Here is a 25,976-nt window from a genome sequence, read left to right as displayed (position 1 = left end):
GTCCAGCTTTTTGACAGCTCCAGTCCCGACTTCCAATCACAGCCTCCTAAGTCAATGACGCGCCTTAAACTCTCGGTTGTTGTGTGAGTGCAACTTCCCCCCCCCGAACATTACGTCTTGTTTACATGGAAAAGGGGGCGGGGCTTCGCCTTCAGAGCGGAGCGTCATTTCTCGCTCCACACGTCTCCTCTTTTTACTGGCCAGGAAAACGGGCGATCTATCCCACGTGGGTCTGGCTCCATTCCATTGGCTCTGACGAATCCACGGAGAGGCGGGACTTATAATTTGCCCGGCAAACGGAGAGATTTGAACTCCATTGCTTGCCCTGTGCGTGAAGTGGCCGTGAGGCCTCCACTAAAGTCTCTCTCTATTTGTTCTGCTTTACTCAATAAAAGTAAAACCTTTACAGATATACTGTACACACACTAGGCTAACATAACGGAGATTCCAGGCTTCGTCCTTTATGTTTTATGGGGATAAAGCCTCTGTAAGTAGTTTTTTCCCAAGCAAATCTGAGTTTCTTCTGTTTTTTGTGTGTCCCATACAAATATCAAAATATATATACTGATTTTCACATCTAAACACACTCACTTATGTTCCCTTTTATCATGACAACAAGAAATTTCAAGATAAACCTTTTGCTTTCATAAATATGACAGTTTTAGTGTGTAAATGCCCAGCAGTGTACAGTACGTTTATCACGGTGGACCAACGTAGCCATTTCACGCTTTTTTTGGAGACTGGGTTGTGTCTCCCTCTGTGGTTGAATTCATAGTTGTTTTCACAGCCGTCCTCGCTCTGGCTCACCTCTACTGTCTCCCTCTGCTGGTTATTGTCTGTACTACAACCTCCGCAACCCCTCTGCTGTGTACAATCATCACCACGGTATTTTTCCTCAATTTTTGTCTTTTCCCCCAGAATCCTGACCCTCTTCTTTTCTTTCAATTAAACACACTTTTGGATAGTGTGTCCACACGTGTCACAGTTGTTATAGATATTATATCTTGGTACAACTGTAATTCAATAAACTTTGTTATATTTTAAGATGGGTCATTGTTGGCATTTTGTTGGCTTACAAAGGAAAGCAAAGGAAATGCTTTCATGGATTGGTGTTTATGACAAACACCATCCAATTTGGTATTTTTGGGGTATCTGCTTGAAACCAATAAAAACATCTTTCATACTTCAACGTATCCAATGAATTAGTTAAACATTTTTAATTTTGTTTCTCACCACCCTTTGTCAGTTTGTGTTGACCTTTAATTATTTAGTAAATGTTTAAAAAATATAACAGCGCAGAAGGTTGTGCACAAACAAATTTCTTTATTACCAGATTATTGCCTGCAGGTTTCTCGCCGTATAGAAGAACAGAACATAGAAATAACATTAGAATAATGGATGAAAAAGTTATGCTGTATCTGTCAGTCTACCTTTCATTCAAAAGCACATACACACACAGTGTGTGGAATGATCTGTACAATAAATATGCAAATACCTGCTTCACTTTTAAGTTACATCTGTATAATCAAAATGTACTTGTAAACACCCAAGGTACATGTGGGAAGGAGTGGAGGTCTAAGGATGGAAGGTGTGTAGTTTGTAGGGCCAGAAGCACACACACACACACACACACAGTACTAACACTTGGAGCACGGATTTAAATTAAGCAATATTAAGTGAAACCAAAGTGCAAAAATGAAGAGTTTACATGAAAAGCCCAGGAAGAGTTCCTTCCTTTAAGTCCCCGTCGTGATCAGCGTCCCTCTCTCTCACACACACACACACACACACACACATGCAGGTCAACTGCTATAGAAACGTAGAAGTAAAACTTCTTCATACACGTTATAAATATTGCCCCTGAGGCAACTGTTAGTCAATTAAATAACAGTGTTATTACAAATGGTTCTGTCCCTGCAGCCACAGAGAACCAGTCCAGTGTTTCCATTGGTAGTGGGCCTTTTTTATTATAAGGAGGGATAAAGAATTCCAAAATCTTCTTCCCCACTGCTGTTTACAAAATGTAATCTACATATTAAAGGATATTTCATATTTTGTAGTTCAGGCCATAATTTATAACTAATTAGGAAAAAATAAACGTTGAGAAGTAGGAACAGTCTGAATATAATGGCATTCACTGTCCTGCTAACACGGTGTCTTTGTTTATCATATTGGATGGTCCCAAATCTCAGCGGTTAGCCAGGACAGCACATTGGTATTATTACGGACAGAAATGGCGGCCAATGGTTGTAATAAACTTTGAGCTTCCTTGTGAGTCCCCCCCTTTGTTTATCCAGAAGCGGAGCTGACACAGTTGAATCCAGTGAGTGGAGCCACTCGGCCCATTTTGTCAGAGCCTCGTTGTAGCCACAGAGCACAATTAAGATGTTGTTGCCACGGTCAACCTACTAACTCATAGAGAGCATTAGCTGGCTAACAGCTAACTTGTCCATTCCGGCCCCCGCCGCTATGACTGGGCCTCCGGCAGGGACCGACCGGGTCCACATGGCACCGAGGGCCCACCCACTGCTAGTCCATTTGTACTGTGACACAGTAGAGCTTTGGTTGCCGTGGAGGCCGTTGTTGATGCGGAGGCGCTGCCGGTTATGGTAACGTTGAGGTTACGGTAGGGCCGCTGCCGTGGTAACGAGGCCCGTCGGCGGGGGGCAGGCACAGCCGCTGAACCACGGAGGCACACAGAGGGAAAGGTCAGACCTACCAGACAGCAGCCTGGACAGGAAATGACCTCATCCTGCTCAGAGTGGCCACTAGAATCCTGGGCCTCACTGTAACCATTTGCACACCCTCCTCTGCCCCACTGCACCTGCTGGCCAATCACAAGGGCCGAGCCATTGTCCAGTTGTGGTGGAGCTGGCGAGGAGGGTGGTCCATTGGAGTTGGGAAGTCGCCAGCCATTGGTCTGTAAAAATGAGGAGATGAGCAGGGGTCTTCTAGGTGAGCACTCCATGCCTCCCTCTGCTGGCTCTGGAGACTTGGTACAGTCCATGGGTTCTGTTAGGCATCCACCCTCCTCTTCCTCCACTTCCTCCAGCCGCACCAAAGACAACATCTCCAGCTCCACAGGAAGCCCTGAGTCCTCTCCCGTCCTGTGCTCATCCTTTAACAAGTCTCTCTTCTCAGTTATATCCATTAGTTCACCTGTCCTTTCTGACACATCTTTGCCTTTCCTTATGTCGTCCTTCACACCTTCAAACGTCCCTCTTGTTAGTGCCGACCTGACCTCCTCCTCCTTTTCCTCCTCCTTCCTTCCAGTGTAACGTAGCAAGGCTACAGTCCGGCTGAGCTCTGGAGTACACGGGAGGGACTGACATCTTCTCGGAAAAGCTCGCGCCCCCGGCATCCTTCGGAGCAGGTGGGGGGAGGAACATGGGTCCTGAAGCGCTGGGAGGGTAAAGGTCAGGGAGATGACCGACTTGCTGGGTGTGTCTAAAAGTTTACAACGCCCCCCATTCAGGTCCTGTCTCAGAGAGAAGGGGTTGACCCGCGGGGGTGTCCCGAGGAGAGGAGGGGTCAGGGTTACTGAGGGTAACATGTCTGACTGGCTCCTCGCCAAGCCATGGCGTTGCCAGCTTCGCTCACCGGGATGACACGGAGAGCTGCGGCGCCGATACGGGCTGACTTGTACCGCCGCTGGCTCTACGCGAGGGAGGGAGGGAGAAAGAAATGTAAGACATGTTGAAAAGTACCAATGATTGAGAGGTGAGTGAAATGGTACAATATTTACTTAAACGAGTCCTTTAAAGCCAACTGACCAGAGCCTTTTTATCCTCTTGTTTACATATTCTCTGAGCGGTTCTATTCGGTTCTATTCATGGTTTTAATTGTGCACTAGTGTTAATGAGGATGGGAATAGGTACATTACTCAAGTATGCAATTGCATTGGTAGAGGAAAGCAGATTCTGGGTAGAACTTGTAGGAAATAGCTAAATCTAATCTCCAAGGATTCAACCCAAGGTTGTCTGTGGTTAAAGGGACAAGATCTGAAACCCGACCATGACACCAGCTGTAGCCAAGGCCGCCTGGAAAACTTCAAGGTTCTGAGGCTCAATTATCCCCAAACCATCTGCTACCTGCTGAATGAAACCTGCTGTTCAGTGTGGTCAGCTCCGGCTGCCCGATGCGTTGGTGGTTTGTTATGCATGTGATCACAAAGCTTAAACATAGTGGTGTGTTTAGTGTACATTAGGGGCTCACATAAGGATCTAGGGGGCAGGAATGGGATCGGGCTGGGGTCCGGGAGCTGCCCAACTTAACTCTTAATGGTTCACAACCGACCCAGTTGTTCCTCGACCAAACTCCATCTATTGTATCCACATTACGTCGTCACCCGGCCTTCGTGGAGAACGAAGTGAGAGGCCTAAAAGAAGTCATTCAGCTGCAGCTAGTCTTTGAAGATCAACAGGCTGAGACAGTCTGCATGAGGACGTTCCACACGCAGTCCGAGACCCACTTGAGGACGAGCCGTTAAATAAACAGAAGAGCTGTACACCATCAGAATGTTGGCCTTCTAGGCTACACTATATCAGGGATTCATTTCCATTAGAACTAGACAAACGTCAGTGGAGACAGGGGACACATCAGAGTATTCAAAGTTGTGGCGGTGCAGTGAAAAACACATAAAAAAGTCAAATCTACATGATCCTTTTTACCAAGTGCAATGGACGCCTCTTTGTGTTCTTCTCCCTCCATGCCTTCCAATGTGAAGACAATGTCAGAGAACGAGGGACGCCTCTCCGCACTCATCTGAAAACAGCAGGAGGACAGTGACCCCCACAAAAAGAATGAGTGTGTGGACAACAGTAACATTCGCCATCCAGGGTGGTGTCAGACGAGGGAAAGTGACCCACTGCGAGCTTCTAGGCCATGACCACTGAGGCACTTACATTACAGCAGGTGACCGCGAGGCTCAAGAACGCAGCCGGACAATCGCCAACCATGTTCTCAAATGCCTCCACGTCCAGACCAAAGTCCTACACACACACACACACACATTTCAGAGTCATACATCGATGCCTTCACACTTTGTCGCTGTATTCCAAATGTTAAACTGTGATTAGTATCCATGACTCTCTGAAGCAGTTTGGACGAGTCACATAGAGCACTTTCTTCCCACCATAAAATATAAAAGTAGGAATCTGTTTCTGTGTAAAGGAGCGACACGTCACAACACCACCTGTCTAATGGAGGCTACCTCTGTCCGGGGTAAGAAGTCAGGGTCGGCTTCAATCCGGGCGATGATCTCACACAGGATGATGCCAAATGCAAACACATCCACCTGATGGGAGGAGAGTGCTTGTTAGTTGTGACCCTGCACACACACATGCTCAATCCTCATGGGGTGGGTGGTGTCTTAATGCCCAAGGTTGCCTCCAAATACACCGGTGTTGGAGCCAAAATGCAGGTTTTGGGGCTTTTGTTCATTTTGAGGGAAACACTGGGTGAATTGGAACGCGCAGTTTCTGAATTTGACCACATTGCCATGTAAATGCATTTAAGTGGGTGCCTGCTAATGAGCACAGGGGTCTGTTTCAAGTAGGAGGTTTAACAAACTCTGAGTCAAACCCTAAACTCTGCGTTTTGGGTTTCAGAACAGCGGTTTAGAGCTCGTTCAATCAACTCGGAGTAGGTTTAATCAGAGTTGAGCGCGTGCACCACCACAGTATAAAGGCAGCATGAATGGAGCCATGATACAACAATTTACCATTTTCCAGAAGACACTTTAGTCTTTAACGTAACAGGATCTTATTTTGTTTATATGTGGAAACTGCGCTAAAATCTAGTATGAATGAATGAGGAAATGAAAGAGCGTTGTGTCATTGGCTGGCTGCTGTCAGAGGGAGGAGCCTGTGAAAGAAGAACACCTGCTCCCGACCAGGTTAGGTTCACAGGCTCAGTTACCATAGCAACTCACCCCGTGGATTAGTTACCTTTGATCAAATCAACTGCTCCATCACTGACCAGATACTGACAGTAAGGGCTGTGCGATATGGCCAAAAATCCTTATCATGGTATTAAGAGAGATTCTGACGGTATCCCAGTATATCACGGTATTGCTTTTTCAAGTAAACGCATTCATTCATTGACCCCGAAAAGGACCCGTACCGCTGTTCACTGCTCGCTGGCTAAATCACTCGCGACTAGCTTGTTAGTGGGTTAGCTTGTTAGTGGGTTAGCTTGTTAGTTTGTTGTGGCTGCTAGTGTTGCCACCAGCAGCCTGACAGACTTAAAAAAACAAAAACCCTCCAAACAGACACAGCTCCTCTTTTGGGCACAAGTTGTGTTGGTGCATCTCTGGTCTCTCGTTGTTCCTTCTGTGTCGCTCTTTTCCGTGTTTTCATGTAGCAACAGAGTTACTTCATGTTGTGAGCTGTACCCAGCATGCAGTTTGGCGAGATAATAATGTACAATTATTAGTGTTACAAATTGTTTGTGTCATAAGCTGTTGTGTTGTGGTGTGTTAAAGAGAGTTTGTTATGTGTTATTCATTGTTAGTTATAAAGTTGTAACCATGACTCAATCTCAACACACGTAAGACAAGTAGCTCCGACCGCTGCACTGTCCTTGAAGACATGTAAAAATAAATTCTGCGGCCTGCCGAAGAGCGTAACACCGTACGGGTACACCTCCCAGCCCCACTGACAGGGTTTGTGTTATAAAAGGATATATTGAGTAGAGCCCCTGCTCAAAAGTGGAGTACCCATGATAAGCATAAGGTCTATTTGAATAGTGTGAGAGTCACTATATAGGGAAACACTTGTGAGGTTTCATCCACATGTGTAAATATCAGACAAAATGACTTAAATGCAAACGTTTCAGGTTTCAGAATGAATAGCCCTTGAGTTATAAAATGATGGCTCCAAATGTCTACCAGATCACAGCACAAAATATCAACATTCTCTCTGCAAAGGTTGATATTGATAAAATGAAGGACACATTTTTTGATTATTTTAGTACAGACAGTTTAGGGCAAGATGTCCAAAATTGTGCTTGACAGCGAGCGGTCGACGCGTAACCTTGATCCTCCACCAAACTCCTGAGGTATTGAGACATTGGGTCATTCATGTATTGTGTGTATGGAGCATGTTAATGTCGATGTAGCCCCAGTTCTGGTGTTCAGTGGGATGTGCAACATTCAATAAAACTGTGATTGGTGCATTGTTTAGGACAGTTGCACAATTATTTGCTAAGTCTTCTCCCAGGCCCCCAATTAGGGGCCTTAGTGGAGTCTTTTTGACTCGACTATTAGGCAACCTGAGAGTGAAATAAGGCACTGTGCTTCTTGATTCTAAGAGTCTAAAAGTAGTACCAGCATGTGTGGCCTTTGCTAACATCCCATCTGTACTCATCCTACCAGACCAAGTGAAGCCTGAGTGGACTGTAAGGACCACGGGTGACTTCTCATGTGTATTAGGATGAACAAGTTGTGCATTCACAGTGTTGTGTAGTGCAGTGGGTGTTTGTTACCTTCTCATCGTACAGCTCCCCTCTCAGAACCTCCGGGGCCATCCAGTAGGGGGAGCCCACGATGGCCAGAGGCTGCTTCCCCACAGCATCACTGCAGAGGAAGCAAGGTGCACGTTGTAACATTTTGTGTAGTCCAGCAGCAGCCCTGCAACACGTCTTGGTTGCTGTATTGTTTCATATTACAAAGATTCTTTACAGTCCCTGTACCGACGAGGAGGAGTATTAGTGACACATCTGTACCAAGGATCACCGGCTAATGAGAGAATGTAGTCATCTCCAGAGTGAGATGAAGACGTGCTTGTGCACAATAAGTCATTCATTGGCATATAATGCACAACAGACACACTGAGATGGGTTCAGCATGAATAACTTCTAATAATGACACAATTATTTGGGGTCCTCGATAGATAGAAGAAGATATGTGTTCGTACAAATAAAGCAGAACACTGGAACAGATGATGGTCCTTTATTACTTGTCTTTAGGTTGCTGGGGTTAGCTCGGCTCGGCTCACAGAAAGGGCGAAGAATGACATCAAAATGAAATCAGACTAAATCGCTGACTGTTTCATGAAGGGTTTGTTATTACACGGCAGTAGAAGAATAGACACCAGCATCCTGCATTCCCCACCACTGACCTGTAATCAGGGATCTTCTCTGCCAGGCCGAAGTCTCCCACCACAGCTGTAAACACGCCGTTATCACAGCGAACCAGACAATTCTGCAAAGAGAAAGAGAAATCAGCGTATTCATCAATACAAATACACACTTTGTTACTGGTCTAGCCATGCAGGGACTTCCGGACCCCGGCTGAATGTTGACGACTATGTAGGTTCAAAGAGTACATGACGTGGAGGAAATAGAGTAGGTGTTTATCCTGTGATCCACCGCAGGACCATCCTATTTGTTTGTGTCCACGCTGCTGATCAGATCGTGTGTGTGAGATCACATGGGTTGCTACACTAGGTACACTGCTGGCAAGTTTGCGGTTCGCATTTCAAACAACCTCTTGGTAATGTTAAGATCCTTTTTGTGTTTTTTCTGCCGTCCAGACTCTCTCAGATCAATCTGTATAGTATCTGTATACCAGAGTTGAGCAGTCATAAAAAGGCATTTAGACTGAAATGAGCCTTGCCTTAAAACAAACCAGAGGTGGTCCTTGAGGTACCAGTGAGACATGAGATCCGATCCAGGAAGTCCGGTTGGAGTAACGGATCTCGAATGCCAGGCACTGCACATTAGTGCTGCCAGGATGTGTGCCTCAGGTATCCGCCCCACTGTGCTGCTGCACTGGTTTCATTGAACACTACTCTGGTACTACGTGCTGCCGCGGCTACAAACACTATCCGATCATTCATTCAATGGCTTTGAGCCTTGGTTTTCCCGTTTGTGTCAACGGGACGAAGAACCTCGCACAGCAGGAGGCAGCAAACTGCTCCTTCTACAACTTGGGCATCACAGAAGAATTCACTGAAGCGCTTTGTCTCTTGGTAAAAAGGATACTTTTGATTTCATTATGTAGATGTATTCCCGGACAACAATCAATGATCTATACGGCCGGTTGTACCTTGGAGGTGAGGTCCCTGTGGAATATGCCCTTGTTGTGCAGGTAGTGCAGCCCTCGGGAGATGTCCAAAGACAGACCCATTCTGACGCACCACGACAGGTACAGGTCGCTGTCCAACAGCTGCTCCAGGTTGCCTCCATTGATATACTACGACGGAAGCATGTCGGTCATTACCATTTGTGGTATACAAGCACAGGTTTCAATGTTGAATATAGGACTGTGTCACTATAAAATGCTCAACATGGTCCATGATAGGTTTGACCAGTTTACTCCAGTACAGTTGACAGTAAACAGAGACCTCTGCTGGAGGGGGCAGGTATGCTTAGCTAAACTTTGGTTGGTAAGCATAGTAACCACTGAAAGCATAGTTCACAATCATTGAAAGCTGCAATTTACCTATTTCAACATTCAATTATTCTACAGTGTGGTTTCAATTGTTTTATGTCATAATAATGGAAGAAGGACACATTCCAGAAAGCTTAAGAAATCTGGTAATATCAAAAGAAGATGGTATTACCTCAGTAAGGGCGTGGAGTTGTCCTTCATGTACACAAACCCCTAGAAACCTGAAGGGACGCAGATAAAAAGGATGTATTTATAAGGGGTGCCCAATAGGTCGATGGCTGACTCCAATCAGTGCAAGTGAGGTAATGACCAAGAGTGTCTGGAATGTTTGTGATGGTTCCCTCGCTTCTGACGAGCGGCTCGCTTCCTTTTAAAATCTTTGTTTTGCGCTTACCGTACGCTGATTGAACTTGGACTAGAGGCAACAATCAAACCAAAGTGTGCTGTGGTGTCAAAGTTAAACTTTAATGTTGATATGGCACACACAAAAAAGAAAAGGGCAAACGGAAGCAACAGGATTCGATAAACACTGTTACCTTAGTATGTTGGGGTGACAAAGCCTGTTCATGAGCTGCACTTCTCGTAGCATGTTAGCTTTGTTGCTAGCCAGAGTGTTCATCTTCAGCGCCATCACCTGCCCCGTGATCCGATGCTGCACCTGGACAATCAGCACACAACACACACTCACACACTTGTGAAAAGGGCCTTCATTCCGTACAGCAGAGAACCAGTGTCTCTGTACGCTGGGCCTGTGGTCATGTGTGTGACTGGACGGGTCATCGCAAGGTACAGCCATTGTCTGGACCTGCAAGGACATGCATCTGTGTGTGTGTGTGTCCGTGTATTAATAGCGTAGCACTAATAGGCTTTTTGGATTTCCCATCAGTCCTCCTGATCTGCACAAATCCACTGGTCCATTACTAAGACCGGTCCCAGCAGCAGACAGGAGGCACGCAGGCACCGAGGCAAGGGGCTGGTCCACCAGTAATAACAGACCAGCCCCCCTGTTATAATGGTGGGGGAAACACTGAGACCTTGAACTGAACTGAACTGGTTCTTTGTCCCACAGTTGCTTCTGAAAAAAGTGGCAAACCACTCTATAATAATAAATAATCTGCATCATTAAAAGGACTAGACAAAGTATATTTGTGTACCAGATAGATGCACTGGTAAACTGATGTAAACCTTAAGGATTTAAGGTGTCATCCGTCAGAAATTGATGTTATCATTTACATTATGTCCCTAAAGGTTACATATTTTACACACACACGCTGTGATATACTGTCTGATACAACACACGCCGACTCCTGTCATCCGTGTGTGGATGGACAACCAGAACATCAGGTCTTGTGGATCTTAAAATATATATAATTCATTAATAAGCTGAGTCAGGCTGATTACAAGCAGTGCATGATGTAGATTGGATTTGGTGTGGATTATATTTTGTTTGTATTAAATCTGTGAGAATTTATTTCTTTGATGACATTACACTTGCTTCTGCGTCTGCATCTTCTGAGACAACCTAGAGAGTGACATCTTTAGTGTGGAAGTCATTGGTTTGTTTATTTATTAATCAGAGACTTATTTTTGTCCCGTTTTTTCCTCCACAACTTTGTTCACCCCTCAACCGGTAAAGCAACGTTTGGGGAGATCTCCCTCCATGAATTGGAGGCCATCCGCGTTTCCTTATAGTCGGCTAATGGCGCGTCTGGGTGAGGCTGGGCCGCATCAGGTATTCTACAAAAAAATCCAAACTTCTCAAATGTCATTACTAACTATTTAACTTCAATGGGTTCTTCTGAACATGAATAAAATATTGAAGAACATGAAGGTTCTGTAGATTATGAGGGGGGGGGGGGTGGGGGGTAATGCGTTCCCATCAGATTTGGTCCCCACACCCCAGTCACAGGCAGACACAGCTGTAGCGGCTGCTTCTCTGTTCAAAGCACAAGGATCTGAGCCGGGCTGTGGATCTGCGCTCTGACGCGCTCCGGTGCACAGTGGAGCCCAAAGAGGGAGAGGAGAGGACCATATGAGGGTCACTATGCTGCCACTTCTTTCTCTGCCTTCAGTCTCAGCATCACACTTTTCTTTACATGTTTGTGCTTACTTTGTGCAGGCGTGTTGTTACTCAATGACGTGTTATAAACTGCTGCGGTTTAGAATAATCTCTCTGCGTAAAGAAGCTCCAAAACCTCACAGCGTTCGTTTTCTCTGCTGGAAACAGAAGTCGCCTTTGCTCAAGATGCCACTTTATTTATCACTGAAACAAAGACTGATGCCGTCACTGCAGTGTAGCCTAAATAAGTCCCTCTGTAATGTAAGTGCACGTGTGTGCCGTTTTAAGCGTTGTTTTATGTGTGTTCCGGGACCTGTGCTCGTCGTACCTGCACTGTCACATGTACACCTTGTGATTTACAAATGAAGCACTGGATCCATCATGACCTGCGCGAATGAGGGTGGAAAACTATGAATTCCACCCTCCTGCTCTCCGCACATCCAAAGCCATTCTTTTCTCTGCCGGCTCTCTCTCACTCACTCAATCACTCTCACGCGCACACAAACAAACACACACACACACACACACACACACACACACACCGCCCCCCATGACACTCACATGCATGCCGCATTCACTGGACAGGCACACAGACGGAAACCAGAACATCATAACAGTGTCCCATACAGCAGCTAACAGCGGTGTTGCTACAATATAAAACTCGCGGGCCGCACTAACAATAAACTTTCATATCAAGGTGGGGGCCACAAAATATCGTCCCAAGGGCTGCAATTAACCCGGAATATGGGAGGAAGCTTGTGTACTGGGGAGAACCCACGCAGACACCAAGTGTTTTTTTTATTTATTTATGTTTACAGTATTGTTTAAACAGTTAATCTGTAGTTCAATTTGAAGAACAAAATTTTCCTTGCCAAAAACAAGGTGGTTTAGCACCGGTATCGGTTAATAAACCAAAAGATACTCATCCCTAATCCTTGCTGGAGTGGTTTTTGGACATCGGCACATTTGAAACCCAACATTGATCATTTGACATTTCATATAGAATCAGTTCATCTCACCCACTGATCAGCTGTTGTTGAATCACTAGACAGGTCACATACCTTGAAGACCTCAGAGAAAAAGCCTGAACCGATCTTCTCACAGAAGAAGTCGTCGATGCGGGCCAGGCTGGACACGGCGCTCCTCAGGGCTCGGTAGGAGGACGGGCGAATACGGTTGGGTGCGTGGATGCTGTGGAGGGGCAGCTCGTCCGGGCCGCCGTGACCCTCCTCGGGGTCGCAGAAGCAGCACTCGGCGTGGTACTCCATGATGATGGCTGACCACCGCGCTCCAGCTCTGTTCTTTCCCACGGGGGGACCAGAACGTCTGTCAGACCGCTCTAGTCCTGAGACAGGAGGTGATGGAGGAGGCCAGCATCATGATGTCAGAGTAATATGGTTATATGGATGATCTGATAATACAGCGTTTCCACATGTCTTGGTGCATACGGTAGACCTTATGACATTTATAGAGATTTTTATTGGCTCAGCCTCATCTCATTTTGGTCATTGCGGTGAAGGTTGGTCTACCATCCAGGAAAAGATGGAAAAGTATCACTAATGAAAGATACTTCACATCTCCAATTTTAGTAATTCCTGCGGCCCATGAACGTCGCCTCCCAGTGCCGGTACGTGAGGAGGCTGGTCCCCTCCGTCATCGCGTTAGTTCCGAAGCAGAGATGAGAGGGTGAAGTAGGGCGGCCATGTAAAGGTCCCTGTGGAAGTATTAAGGATTAATATAGGATCCACACATTTAATATATATATATATATATATATATATTTCACAGCCCCGGGGTTAACTGCTACTACAACGGGACGTTACTTATAACGGGAATGAAAGAGGGGTCCATTATGACGCATTAATACGCAGTCGCATTTAACCGACGCTCTGGATGTGTGAACGGGGTGTGTGTGTGTGGCTAACAGCCGGATAGAAAGAAGCCAGCTAGCAGCGCGATGAGCCACCACCTCCACCGATAACGTCGAGCTGCATGCTCTTCACAGGCCTAATTCAACCACCTTTTTTAACAACATTTTTTTTCATTTAGTGCATAATTTAGCGAAGGCTAAATAAAAAGCACAATATACGGTTCGCGTTTCGAAATACCATTTTTCTCCAGGTCAGTGAAGCACCGTGGTTACCGTTAATAACGGGAGCTGTCAATGACAAACCGGCTGCGGAGGCACCGTCCCCGGCCTGTGTACTCACGTCGGTCGGATGGAAACCTCGGTGCGGTCCGAGAAGAAGCGAAAACAGAATAATTCTAGTCTAGTTAGTTACGCGGTTTGTGCTGTTGATAATCCCGTCTGGGTCGCTGCTTCATGAGCCGCTCTTTGGGACGCCTACCATCATAAACAGAGTCCAACCGCGGAGGTTTTCCGGTTACCACAATAAAATACTTTGAAAACGAGTAGTCGATTTCCGGGCTTGCGTATGCACGTAAAGACGTGTAGCGTTAGTATAAATAATAATCACCATTCCAAGAACACAAACTACACTGTCTGAAGATGGCAGTCTAAATCTCAACAAATATCAACTTGTGCCATGTGTTATTATTTCAAATACAACCATGGATAATTTAATCAACTCTATTTCAACACAAATTTTAAATGTTCAATATATTCAAAATATCAGAGCAGTTTTTAGACTAAGGCAAATGCAAGTTTTGAATTAGAACAGATGAAAGAAATACAATTAACAAAATTGAATTATGAAGGCTAAGTTACAATGTGGATTTATTGTGCTATGAAGCAGACTTTTCCCATCATTTATAAAGGGCGTGACATTGGAGGGGGTCCAAATGAAAACCCTTGCCCATGGTTTTTTTTGTTCAGTGCATTGTCTACGATTCTATATTTATATACGAAAATTGTACATTTAGAACATAGTTTCAAAGATTACATTGACCAAAGTTACACTACAAAAACAACAAGTCTGGAAAAGTGAAGGCATGGAAATGCGGTGAAATTAAATGTGAAAGTGTTTTTCATTTGAAGGATCATTTTTTATCTCTTTCAAGACTCGTGTTAAATATACAGTTGAACTTGCTGTATATCATTCTGTGACTATTGAGGGATCAAGAATCAGTCTTCTCTGTTCACCTTAAAGCTTGGAACAAACAAACAATCCCAAACCATCATCAGAGCTGCAAGTGGCGTACTGGCAATGCAAAATAAATAAATAAACAAATAAACTAGCAATACATATCATTGCTTGACTTTTTTTTCGAGAATTAGTTAATAAGTTATTCAAATGAAACTCCACTCCACTCTTCTCCTGACACTGTGTAATAAAACATAGACGGTGTCTGCCCCACATCCATTTAAAATATTTAAATCAAATAAGCAGATTTACAACTTACAGCTATAAATAAGAGCCATTATATGCGAAGTGTAAAGAAAAGGATTGTAGAAATGCATAAATGTACCACTAACACTTGCTATTAAAAATGTTAATGTACTGTAGAAAAGCCTAAATTTATATTAACACCTGATATTAAAGGTTTCTTGTATTAAATGTTTCTTGTTCTTCTGAGTTTGTTTCCTTATGGTTGAAATAAATGTATTATAAGACACTAGACTCAAAGTTGCTAGGCTGCATCCTTAAGGACTAATTCGTGACTTAGGCTGCGTCTCTGCTGCGACTTGCCTGTCCCAATGCGTCAGCTCCTCTGAACGCGGTAGAGGGAAGCAGCCCTCTAGGAGCCGATTTGGAGGACACATCGGATCTATCCTTTGTGGCCCACCATATCCCATCATGCAGTGGAGACGAAATTCAATTCGCAGTCAATTGACGATTGAGACCAGTGTGCCAGTAGCGGGTGATAAGAAATGCAGTATGAAATGTAATCACTTTAAATAACCTGCATTTCAGCCGATGAAATATGTAGAATATAATACATAACCGTACTTTGTAGTTAAAAACGTGCTTAAGTTATATGAACTTAAGTTATATGTCGGTTATTAACCGACAAGCTGACAGTAACAGGACAGTAGCACTTCTGACCAAGGTCAGCCGTGAGGAAATGATATTGGTCACTTTCAAACTTTGTTCAAGGATTCCGACGTTTGTGTAGATACTTTAAACTTTTTATTGTGGACAGACCGAAGTGAGCTCTTCTTAACATGAAATATCACATGTCAAGTAACGTTACACAAATGAACTGAACATGGTTATTCAATGGCAGCTCAAAGGATGCTAATGGTGTTACAGTAACTGAATTAACATTTTGTGTGTGAGATGTATGCTCCTGTTTGTGTGATTTTTACATTTTTTCCTATAGAGTAGATGTTGTGACAATGCAGGAAATAACACTGTGACCATATAAGGCACACAAGGGAACTGAGGGATGAAGGAGTACAGGAAGCGTGAAGCTTAATCACTATCTGACACAGTGCTCCTAGCACAGAATGGTACAGAGGGGGAACACCTAGCATAATTCCGCCATTATTAAAATGAAGAATTTTCAGGAGAGAATAAATCAGTTTGAAGAGTTTTTGTCGGAAAAAACTGTAAATATGAGCACTGATACAACCCGTCATTGGCAAGCTATGAGGATGCGATGATGGTGTCCTTATAGTGGACACAGATCTCCGCAAAAGTCGGTTTGCCGGTCAAGGGGTGTACAAAGTGGTGGAGGAAAATACGGGACGAATAAGTCCGCGAAAAAAATGCAATGAAAAGCAGCAGTGGCGATGCACGGGACAAAAAAAGTCGCCGTTCAAACCAACGACTTCCACACAATGACGTCTTGTGCTCACTGGGAACCTTTGGGGGCCCAATCGGGGGCCGCTGCCCTATGGTTAAGAATCACTGATCTTGTTTATAATGTAATAAGTAAACAATATATGAGGGGTTTAACATACCAGCTGCTGTTATTATTATTAGTCACTGTAGGAGCCGCATTTAAGTTTTTTGTATTTTGAATGATTTATATTTTTTCCCTATTTTCTGTGGAATTGCGAGTGCCCTCTTTAGGTGGTGACGGTGCCACCCTTGAAAGGACCGACGGACGTGCATGACGGGAGGAAGGCGGGCGCAAATACCGTCATTGACCTCAGTGCCTGCAGTGACCTGCAGTTCTCCTGCCTTACACCGGGCGTACTACTCTCAATATTTGAATAATTTTTGTCGTAGATATTGAACGTACTGTACAGTTCATTCTGTACACACCTACCCCTCTGCTGTTCTCAAGTTTCTCCAAGTTAAAGGGAGTTTTACCTGTGCCGATGGGATGGTTTTGGGACAGGATGTTACGTGTTTACTGACTGTAAAGCTCCCTGAGGTGTATTTATTATTTTGGGTAGGACAAAATAAAATAATTTGAATTGAATAATGTTGACCAGAGGAATCTGCAGTTGAGGTGACTCCCTTAACACAAGAATCATCGAGTGACGATGAGGGAGAAGGAGCTGATTTCAGGTATTCTATCCCGATTCAAGTGACTCAGAAATGGGCTACAAATACAGAATTCTAAATGAACTTGTCCATGTTGTTGCTGCACTTATAATTTCATAGTTTATTTTCCCAAAATATATTTTATTTTTGTATTCTGTTTTTGTATAGGAAAAGTGTTATATGTATAGTGTTAAATTGATATTAATAAATACAAATTAATCAAATGTGTTAAGGGCTTGTTAAGGGCTGTGGACACGACAGCAGTGAAAAAAAGTATGTAACTTGTAAGTTTCCAGTGAGCAATTTATCCGTTGAAGCGACGTTTAAATGACGTCTATGGCCCGACATTGAAAAGAGGTTGAAATTTGAAAGTTTTTTCAACGTCTATTCGTAGACGTTCCTATACCGTTCCTATAGGCTGACCCGCCAATCATCATCATCATCATCATCATGACACATGCCAACTATTTGGTCCATGTACCTTTTGATAGTCCCTTTTACTGTAATAAAACAGAAAACAAAAAGACTGGTTTCACGTTTTTCCCCAAAATCGCTAAAATGGAAGTGGGCAGATGTTTTCTTGTTTCTCGTTTAGAACCAAAACAAAGACTGACAACTTTCCAAAGTTACTAAAAATTAAAATGTTCTGAGACCATTATAATGCTTGTAGTACATTTATCAAATATACATGTACGGTTTAATACATACAACATAGTGTACCTATAATGTATGTCAGAATGATAACATGGAACGAATGTGGTTCGTGGCCGTAGGTGGGGGGGCGCAAATCTTAGTGTCGCCTAGGGCGGCCAATGGGCTAGAGCCGCCCCTGTCTATGGGCTACGTCACTTGTCCGCGTCCGGATGAGCCGAAGAAATGGGACGGCCGAGTTGCAGCCAAAGTGACGTATGCGGTCGACGAATGCGTCCTACACGGATGCAGTTCCACTGAATTGAGACACACCCCAGGTCATTGTTGTGGCTGCAGACCGAATGAAGAGAAAACACAGCGAGCAGGCTAAACCGTCTGCTTATTTTATCGCGTGAATAACGAGGTGAGTCAAGTTGACGGAAGGAAATCCGCAAGTTAGCCAACAAACCAATGCTTGTAGAGATCTGCGTCCATGAATTAGACGCCATCCGCGCGTCCTTATCGTCCGCCAATGACGGGTTGTAACAGTGGTCATATTTACTGCTAACTACATCCTTTCTGGAGTCTCACATTTCCGGTTTCATAGCACAATACTGCCATTATTAAAACGAAGATTTTTTACGAGAGAATTAATCAGTTTGAAGAGTTTTTGTCAGAGGAAATCCGTAAATATGAGCATTGATACAACCCGTCATTGGCGGACTATAAGGACGCGATGATGGTGTCCTTGTAGTGGACGCAGATCTCCACAAACGTCGCCGGTGTACAACGTTGTGGAGGAAAATACGGGACAAATATGTCCGCGAAAAAAATGCAATGAAAAGCAGCAGTGGGGGAAAAGTCTCTGAATATATAAACAAAACCAACGACTTCCACACACAAAGATGTCACTCTCTAGGTCGTCGTACGCAAGGGACTCTTGCGTCTGCGTGTCCTTGCGTTTCTCTGAATACGCAAAAACATAAACTAGGCTTTAGTTACTTACTTTGCATGCTGCTGCTTGCTCTGCCGAATATAAGCAGAATATAATTTTTTATTTTAGATTTCTAACGACTATTTTACCCCTAAAATATATATTTTTTAAATCACAGAAGTCTCTCATCAAAAACTACCGGTAGAGCGAAATACTTTCCTCCCAACACACTCCCATTGCTCTTCTCACGCCAAAGAATTCACCAGACTATAAACAGCCAAATGCTTGCCTCTGTTTGTTCTAGATCAGTCACCATGACAACCAAGCGAGGACTGATAACGGATTCATTCAAGGTGGTGAAGAAAGCAGGGAATAGGGCGAAACGAGAGAAGAAGCCCAGTGCTCCACCAGCGCAGGAAGGTGAAGAGCAGCGCCGCGTCTGTGGATGCTCTGTGTGGTGGCTCGTGCCCCCCCCCCCCCGAGAAAAACACACATTCATAGAAGTTATTGCAATACACATCTCAATCCCCAGAATATTATCATTGGTCAATGTTTGTGTGTAGTATTTGTATGTGTGCCTACTGACATTTAATTGTCAAAGTACGAGACGTAACACAAGTTTTTAGTAGTCGGCGCTGTATGCGTCCATCTTTATTTACTCTGCGCACAACTGTGCACCTTTGTGACATCATCAAAACATGGTGGTTTCCTTAACAATTTTTGGTATCCAAGATACTACACAGTGTATAAACATGTCATTTCTAAGTGGCATCATGTGACAGAAATTCACTATGTAAATTAGCAAAATTTTTGATAAAGCAGTGTGAACTTCTTTTGGTATTCAATGAAAATGATTGGTCATTCAAGCTGTTTTTTATTGAAACAAATGCCTTTGTGTATTAGAAATATAATTGGGTGTTTCATTTCAAATCCAAATTTCCATTGAATAATCTGAATGTTATGTCAGACCATTAGCATTGAATCTTCTGTGGATTGTTTTGTTGGAGCAGAACCTGAAACTGCGACGGTCCAAGAGGAGGAGCTACAGAGACTGCAGCAGTTTGATCTGGACTGGAGATTTGGGCCATGCACAGGTCGGTACCACACCTAACCATGTGTGCACTGGAGAAGATAAAAGGGTTCATCGTACCATACGTCTCGCTGCAGGAATCAGCAGGCTACAGAGATGGGAGAGAGCCAAGCTTCATGGTCTGAGCCCCCCGGAGGAGATCAGATACCTTCTGCTGCAAACTGGGTACAACCTTAGGTAATCAACTCTCACTTACACATTGGTCGTGTCCAAAGACTTTCTCTTAGTATTAAAAAACACTGTACAACGCTCACTGTGTCATCCACCAACCCAAGCAATATGGGTAGTGTGTGTTATATACACTATAATGGCACATTCAGGGCCATACTCAAACACTACGTGGAAGGGAGTTGCAGGTGGTTTGAATAGAAAGTATACAAAATGTTAATAAATAGTGACCTTACCCTGAGCCTGTTGAGGAATAACTTAATTGACCTTTGTTTTTCTGTCTGATCCAGTGTGGATGAACCATGTTCAGGGGAAGCTCCTGGTTCCCACATTTTTGTACATTTTTTGTGGAAGTTGATGTGGAAGTAATGTTTTCTAAATCACATATATATCTCTCTCTTAACTACTGTAACTGTTCAGTTAAAATATTATGTCAAAGCATGATATCTATGGAAAATATATGCTGCTCCTGCACGTCTCACCTTCAGGGGAAACCTCAAGATTGCCCACAGAAGGCGGGTCTTAGAAGCACTTTAGCCAATTGTTAATTGAATGAACAAATGTGTGACATTGAATTTAGCCGATCAGCATCCTTAAATAGACTCAGCTTTGAGCAACATTGGTTTGAGCGTTCTCGTCAAGGCTGGTATCGACTCTGGGTTTGACATTCTGGAGGAAGAAAAGAGCACAGATTTTATCGGCATTCAAGCAGACAGAACCACTGACATACAGCGGGTGAAATAAGTATTGAACAAGTCACAATTTTTCTCAGTAAATATATTTCCAAAGGAGCTTTTGATGTGAAATTTTCACCAGATGTTGTTGACAACCCAAGTAATACATACATACAGAAACCTAAATAAAGAAGTTTAAAAATAAAGTTAAGTGTAATAATGTGAAAGGACACAGGAAAAAAGTATTGAACACGCTTACTGATATTTATTCAATACTTTGTACAAAAGCCTCTGTTGGTAATGACAGCTTCAAGATGCCTCCTGTCTGGAGAAACTAGTAGCATGCATTGCTCTGGTGTGATTTTGGCCCATTCTTTCACAGTCTTCAAATCTTGAAGGTTCCGTGGGCCTCTTCTAGGAATCTTGATCTTCAGTCTTTCCATAGATTTTCATACAGTCCATTGCGGTGGAGTGCATTACTTAATGTTTTCTTTGAGACAACAGTACCTGCTAATTGCAGGTCTTTTTGAAGCTCTCCACAGGTGGTCCTTGGGTCTTGGACAACACTTCTGATTATTATTATTCTTTTCACTCTTCTGTCAGAAATCTTTTGAGGAGCACCTGGTCAAAACAAATTTATGGTAAAATGATTCCACTTCCATAATATGGCCCCAACAGTGCTCACCGGAACATTCAGAAGCTTAGAAATGCGCCTATAACCAATGCCATCATTGTGTTTTGCAACAATTAGGTTGTGAAGGTCTTGCGTCAGCTCTTTGCTTTTACCCATCATGGGATGTGTCTTGTGTGACACCTTGGCAATGAGACCTTTTTGTAGGCCATCAGTTGGGACTGAACCAGCTGATATTAATTTGCACTGATAAGGGTCTGGATTGCACTTTAATTACGGATAGTTTTCTGCTGTTGTCTTGGCTTTCCATACCTTTTTGCACCTCCCTTTATTCATGTGTTCAATACTTTTTCCCTGTGCCATTTCACATTATAACACATAACTTTATTTCTGAACTAATTTTGGTTTCTTTGTATGTATGTATTACTTGGGTTGTTACCAACATCTGGTGAAAATTTCATCTCAATAGCTCCTTTGGAAATATATTTACTGAGAAAAATGGTGATCTGTTCAACACTTATTTCACCCGTCTAGCTCAGTCGTTATTTAAAGCATTTTTCATGTTGGAGTAAATATGAAATAATTAACTCCAAAGTAGTAATGTGTTTTTGATACCTTTTAATTGTTTAGCATTAAAGTAACCTGGGATGTTTGCTGAAATTGATTGATTTGCCCTACCTAGAACAGATTCATATTAACAAAGCGGGCCTTCATTTGATGGTAACGATTGTGTTCTTTCTCTTTCAGCCTGTGGAGTTTATATCCTTTGTGAAGAAGCGGGAGAATAATGCAGATTCCAACAAAAGTCAAGTTTATCATATAACACCCCAAACGACCGTGTGTTTCGTAGAGGGATTTACTTTAATCCTTGAGCCACAAAAGAAGTCTGCAAAAAACTTTTAACAGGGTAAGGTATTCAAAAAGGGAAACCTGAAGAAAGGCAACCGAGAAGGGCTTAGCAATGGAAGAAAATTCACTGCTTTGCTCTACAAGTTTTTCTTCACATTTTATATTAAAATGTAATTTTTACAAAAATGACTCTTCTTTTATCTTGTGATGGAGTGAGGGGTTAACAGATTCTCGACACAAACCACAATGTGCTACACATTCAGATTATTTGATGGCTTCTGATATCTACACACTGACATACATTTAACTCAGTCTTTTTATAACTGAATCAATCATAGCAGAAATGCACAGATCGGAGAGTTCAGCAATCATCAGTTATTCTGTGATGGAATATAGCAGGGGATGTGGTTATCGAAATATATTCCACATGAAGCTTTATTTTAAGTTTAAAGGGCTTAGTTTTTTTGAAAATTGTACTGGAACTCCTCTTTAATGGCTCTCACTGGTTTGTGTCCAGGGAACACAACAAAAATCTTGAAGAGCGAGGCTCACTTTTCCCACGGCTCAGCATACAGTAGCTTTACGAATATTCTCTGCATTACCAATGTTGTAAAGGAAACTGTAGTATTACGTTTTTTTGCAAAAATCTGCTCGGATGTGAGAACATGGTTGTATGAGAACAGATGAGGTTATGTATCTATTTGATGGACTGTGAAGAACAATACCGTTCAAACACGTTATCTGGAAATAACAATATATCTAATCAGGGCCTCACCGACTACTGGCCCCGACTGGTTGACTGACTGACTAACATCACCTTGTAAGTCCATAACATTCTTTTTTTACTGTTCCTGGAAAGGGAATAACTACAAAAAAAGAGAAACCTGAGGCGGATCCTTTTATTTTGTTGGATATTTTTTTGTGTGGATTGCTCTATTCTTTTTAGATTTCTCTTTTTTTGGAAGGTGGACAATACATTTTCTTTGTTATGCTTGGCTTACCTTTTTGTGTAAATATATGAACATTTTCAACTGAATCTTGGACTGTGTGTTGTGCTTTGTTGGGGTTATTCTTGTGACTGTTTAATGGGTTGAGGGTGTACATTTTATAGGTACGCGCTTGTGTGGTTTTGGACGGAGATCCCAAAAATAAAACTAAAAATACGATGAGACAGAGTATTTGTTATTCAAAGAAGTTATTAAGAAGTTGTTAATTGATAGGCCTCAAACATTACAGTAAGAATTCCCTCCATGGGGAGTTTGTTTTGAAATGATGGGATAGGGGGGAGAAAGGGAAAACTAGAAAGGGAGGGAGGAAGAGGGTAAGGAAAGGAGAGATGTCTGTTGACAGAAAGCATAGCTGAGTCACGTGACTCTACTAATCAGCTGTTATGCTTTAGCTGTGTGTTTGTGTAAGTATCCACGGCAACGGAGCAGCTGGGGGGAGTGGAGGCAATTAAAGGAGGTTCTGAAATGTCCTCTGTAAGACCTGAATACCTTCAGTTCCTGTCAGACTGCACTAATCATCTAATACGGATCAGCTGTGAGTCACAAACAGAGCAGCGGGCGTCTGAGTAACCGTGACAACGGAGCCCCTGCAGTCACTAACTAGCTCAGAGGGGCAGAGAGACAGCGATTTACACAGAATCCACACTTGCCCCCTAGTTTTGAACTAAAAATTAAGCCTGAATTGTGAATATTAAGGGGCAAAAGTGCCATATTTTTTACCGAAATCTGATGCTTCCTTCGCTCTAAATTTACAGAACATTCCAAAGCTGCCCTCTAGCTCCCTACATAGAAACTCATGTAAAACTCAGGAGAAGACTGAAAAACAAATGGAACATAATTAGTGATAATTAAAAAAATAACATGTCAACAAGCTGTTTTTTTCATAAAATAGTTTAGACTTTTGTCAACATTTTAAAGTTGAAATGGTGTTTCTATCTGAAAGATTGGCGAAGCTGAAAAAGTTTAAGGATTTGAAAACCATCAAGTCATAGCTGGAAAGCCAGACAGGAGCTTATGGAAGTAAATCTGTGCCATCGGGGGTTGAAATAAAAAGTTGATTGAATTTCTAGCACTGAATATTTATGCATTGAAAGTATGTACCTGAATTTTTTTCAACATTAAAACACCGCAAAAAAATTCAACCTAAAAAAAGATGTTGAAATATTCGAAATGGAGGCTACAATATTCAACCCCAAAAAATTCAACCTTGGCACACCAACATCCGGGACACTAAGGAAGAGCAATCGATTCTAGATTCAAGATCAGGAGCGTGCGTTAAGCTAAAGGAGCGAGCACCCAAAACACCTTCGGCTTTGGATTGTATCCATGTCCAATAATAACGGGGCTTTAACTCTTCTTCATGTCATCAGTGTGGTTTGTGTCTGTAAGATTCCGTAATAGACAGCTGACATTTGTACATTAACAGACTGTATTGGACATGAACTAAGCGGAAGTTAAACGAGAGCGTACAGCCGCTCACAATACGCCTCTTCTTCTAGTTTTGAATTCATTTAATAATGCTGAAATCCTTCGACAAGCTGTTAGGAGTGATTGGCGGAGTTTTGAAACCAGGATTGGACATGAACTGTTAATATTATTAAATATAAACAGTTTTAATAGCTGAAAGTGTGAAGGAGTTGAAACATGCCACGGAAGAAATAGAAGTTGAATAAAGATTTGAAGATCACTTGGAATGAGTCAATGCATTTCTTGCTAAAAATGCGTTGGAATGCTCAAAGCTGAAATGAATTCGTTGTATTGTTGAAAATACAGAAATGGGAGAAGCTAAAATGAATTTCAATAGATTTGCCGAGAATACGTGGATGAGAATAAGTTAAATGGAATTTAAAGAATTGCTGATAGTACACACGTGGCAGAAAACGTACATAGCAGAAGCTCAATACGAAATTCAAAAAACTGCTGAAAATACAGAAATGGCAGAAACTGAAAGAGGACTATAAAAAATGTTTTAAGAAGTAAGAATCAGTTAGAAGTACTACTAGTAATAGTTGTACTAGTATTTGAAGGAGTAATAAGTATTTCATTAAAACTAAGAGTGAGGAAGGGGGGGTAGTTAGAGTAGTTGAAGTATTAATAGCAGTAGAAATACTAGTAGTACTGCTCTTAATACCATAAAAGTACTAAAGTTGCACTGTCACTATTACTTGTAGGAAAAGTATTTTTAATACTACTGGTATTAGTTGAAGAGTCATTTTAGTATAAATACCAGTTGAAATACTAGAAGTGCTAGTAATAGAAGTGGTTGTAGTACTATTTGAAAGAGCAATACACATTTCAACCAAACAGCTTCATTATTAAAGGTACAGATAAATACTAGAAGTGCTAGTAATAGAAGTGGTTGTAGTACTATTTGAAAGAGCAATACACATTTCAACCAAACAGCTTCATTATTAAAGGTACAGATAATCATTGAGGCTTTTATTTTGACAGAATGCAACACTGGGATGAAAAAAGTAAAGTGTTTAATGGAAGTGTGACGGGGCTTTAGGGGAAGCAACCAACAATGCCACCTGGGGATTTACACCCTAAGAAATACAGATCTAAATAGCCAAAGACATGCAAATAAGTTTCAATACGTTTCTATAAACATCGCTACCTAAAAAATCTAAGAAAAAGCTTTTGACAGACAATAAAACCAAGGTAAGCACAAAAAAAGATGGAGTTAAGATTTATAAAAAACGGTAGACCCATCACAGCAAACACGGAAAGGAAAACAGAAAGAAAACATAGAACTACAAAATATAAGATTTCAAATCAGCAGCAGGCTCCCTCTGTATGGCACAGGACTGTATAGCTGTGGTGGCGGCCGTGGTTTTGGCTCAGCTGCAGAGGAGAAAGAGGCTCAGGGAACTGCGCCAGGTGGAGGTGTAATTTGCCTCAGCTGCATTCAATGTGATGAATTGTTTGTCTCCCTGTCTACTTAAACAGTAGCGGTGATCCGGAGAGGGACAGAGAAGACGCCAGGCGAGCGACCCAGAAAAAAAACAAGAACAATTAATAAAAACATTCAGAAGCAACTTTGCCGTGGTCCTCATCCTTCCGGGAACCCCTCCACTGAACCCACACAAGTTACAATGGCATTGGACCAAAAGAGGATAGACTTTGTGTTAGTATAGAGGT

At 42.7% G+C, this 25,976-nt stretch overlaps 2 protein-coding genes across 3 annotated transcripts; one reads left to right on the top strand and one right to left on the bottom strand.

Moving 5' to 3' along the window:
* Positions 1-1,303: 1,303 nt before the first annotated feature.
* LOC119218389 (dual specificity testis-specific protein kinase 2-like) lies at positions 1,304-13,837 on the bottom strand. 2 transcript variants are annotated; one of them, XM_037472783.2, is made up of 11 exons: positions 13,802-13,837; positions 12,515-13,167; positions 9,931-10,052; positions 9,567-9,615; positions 9,050-9,196; positions 8,121-8,203; positions 7,486-7,576; positions 5,213-5,296; positions 4,905-4,991; positions 4,671-4,764; positions 1,304-3,657 (listed from the first exon to the last, which is right to left on the bottom strand). In XM_037472783.2, the coding sequence occupies exons 2-11, from the start codon at positions 12,719-12,721 to the stop codon at positions 2,468-2,470; spliced, it is 2,154 nt and encodes a 717-aa protein (XP_037328680.2). In that variant the 5' UTR covers positions 12,722-13,167; positions 13,802-13,837; the 3' UTR covers positions 1,304-2,467. The 2 variants fall into 2 exon arrangements, with proteins under 2 accessions (XP_037328680.2, XP_037328679.2); XM_037472782.2 differs by having other exon boundaries at positions 13,664-13,831.
* Positions 13,838-17,743: 3,906 nt separating this feature from the next.
* On the top strand, positions 17,744-22,997 carry pold4 (DNA polymerase delta 4, accessory subunit). The gene is made up of 5 exons (XM_037473112.2): positions 17,744-17,906; positions 18,721-18,836; positions 19,427-19,510; positions 19,584-19,683; positions 21,727-22,997. Exons 2-5 carry the CDS (start codon positions 18,731-18,733, stop codon positions 21,749-21,751), a joined length of 315 nt encoding a protein of 104 aa, XP_037329009.1. The 5' UTR covers positions 17,744-17,906; positions 18,721-18,730; the 3' UTR covers positions 21,752-22,997.
* The last annotated feature ends 2,979 nt before the right edge of the window (positions 22,998-25,976 follow it).

Source organism: Pungitius pungitius, chromosome 9, assembly GCF_949316345.1.
Source record: "Pungitius pungitius chromosome 9, fPunPun2.1, whole genome shotgun sequence".
Taxonomy (NCBI): Eukaryota; Metazoa; Chordata; class Actinopteri; order Perciformes; family Gasterosteidae; genus Pungitius; species Pungitius pungitius.
The sequence above is the reverse complement of the archived record's forward strand: the minus strand, read 5'-3'. Positions and strand labels throughout refer to the sequence as shown.

What these genes read in the sequence shown, in the direction of transcription:
- LOC119218389 (XM_037472783.2), bottom strand. Translation starts at nt 12,721, where the DNA reads ATGGAGTACCACGCCGAGTGCTGCTTCTGCGACCCCGAGGAGGGTCAC. An exon ending in AACTCCACGCCCTTACTGAG is followed by an intron (nt 9,197 to 9,566) that starts GTAATACCATCT and finishes CTTCCGTCGTAG; the next exon opens with TATATCAATGGAGGCAACCT. An exon ending in ACAGGGACCTCACCTCCAAG is followed by an intron (nt 8,204 to 9,049) that starts GTACAACCGGCC and finishes TTCTCTTTGCAG; the next exon opens with AATTGTCTGGTTCGCTGTGA.
- pold4 (XM_037473112.2), top strand. Translation starts at nt 18,731, where the DNA reads ATGACAACCAAGCGAGGACTGATAACGGATTCATTCAAGGTGGTGAAG. An exon ending in TGCTCCACCAGCGCAGGAAG is followed by an intron (nt 18,837 to 19,426) that starts GTGAAGAGCAGC and finishes TTGTTGGAGCAG; the next exon opens with AACCTGAAACTGCGACGGTC. An exon ending in CAAACTGGGTACAACCTTAG is followed by an intron (nt 19,684 to 21,726) that starts GTAATCAACTCT and finishes TTTCTCTTTCAG; the next exon opens with CCTGTGGAGTTTATATCCTT.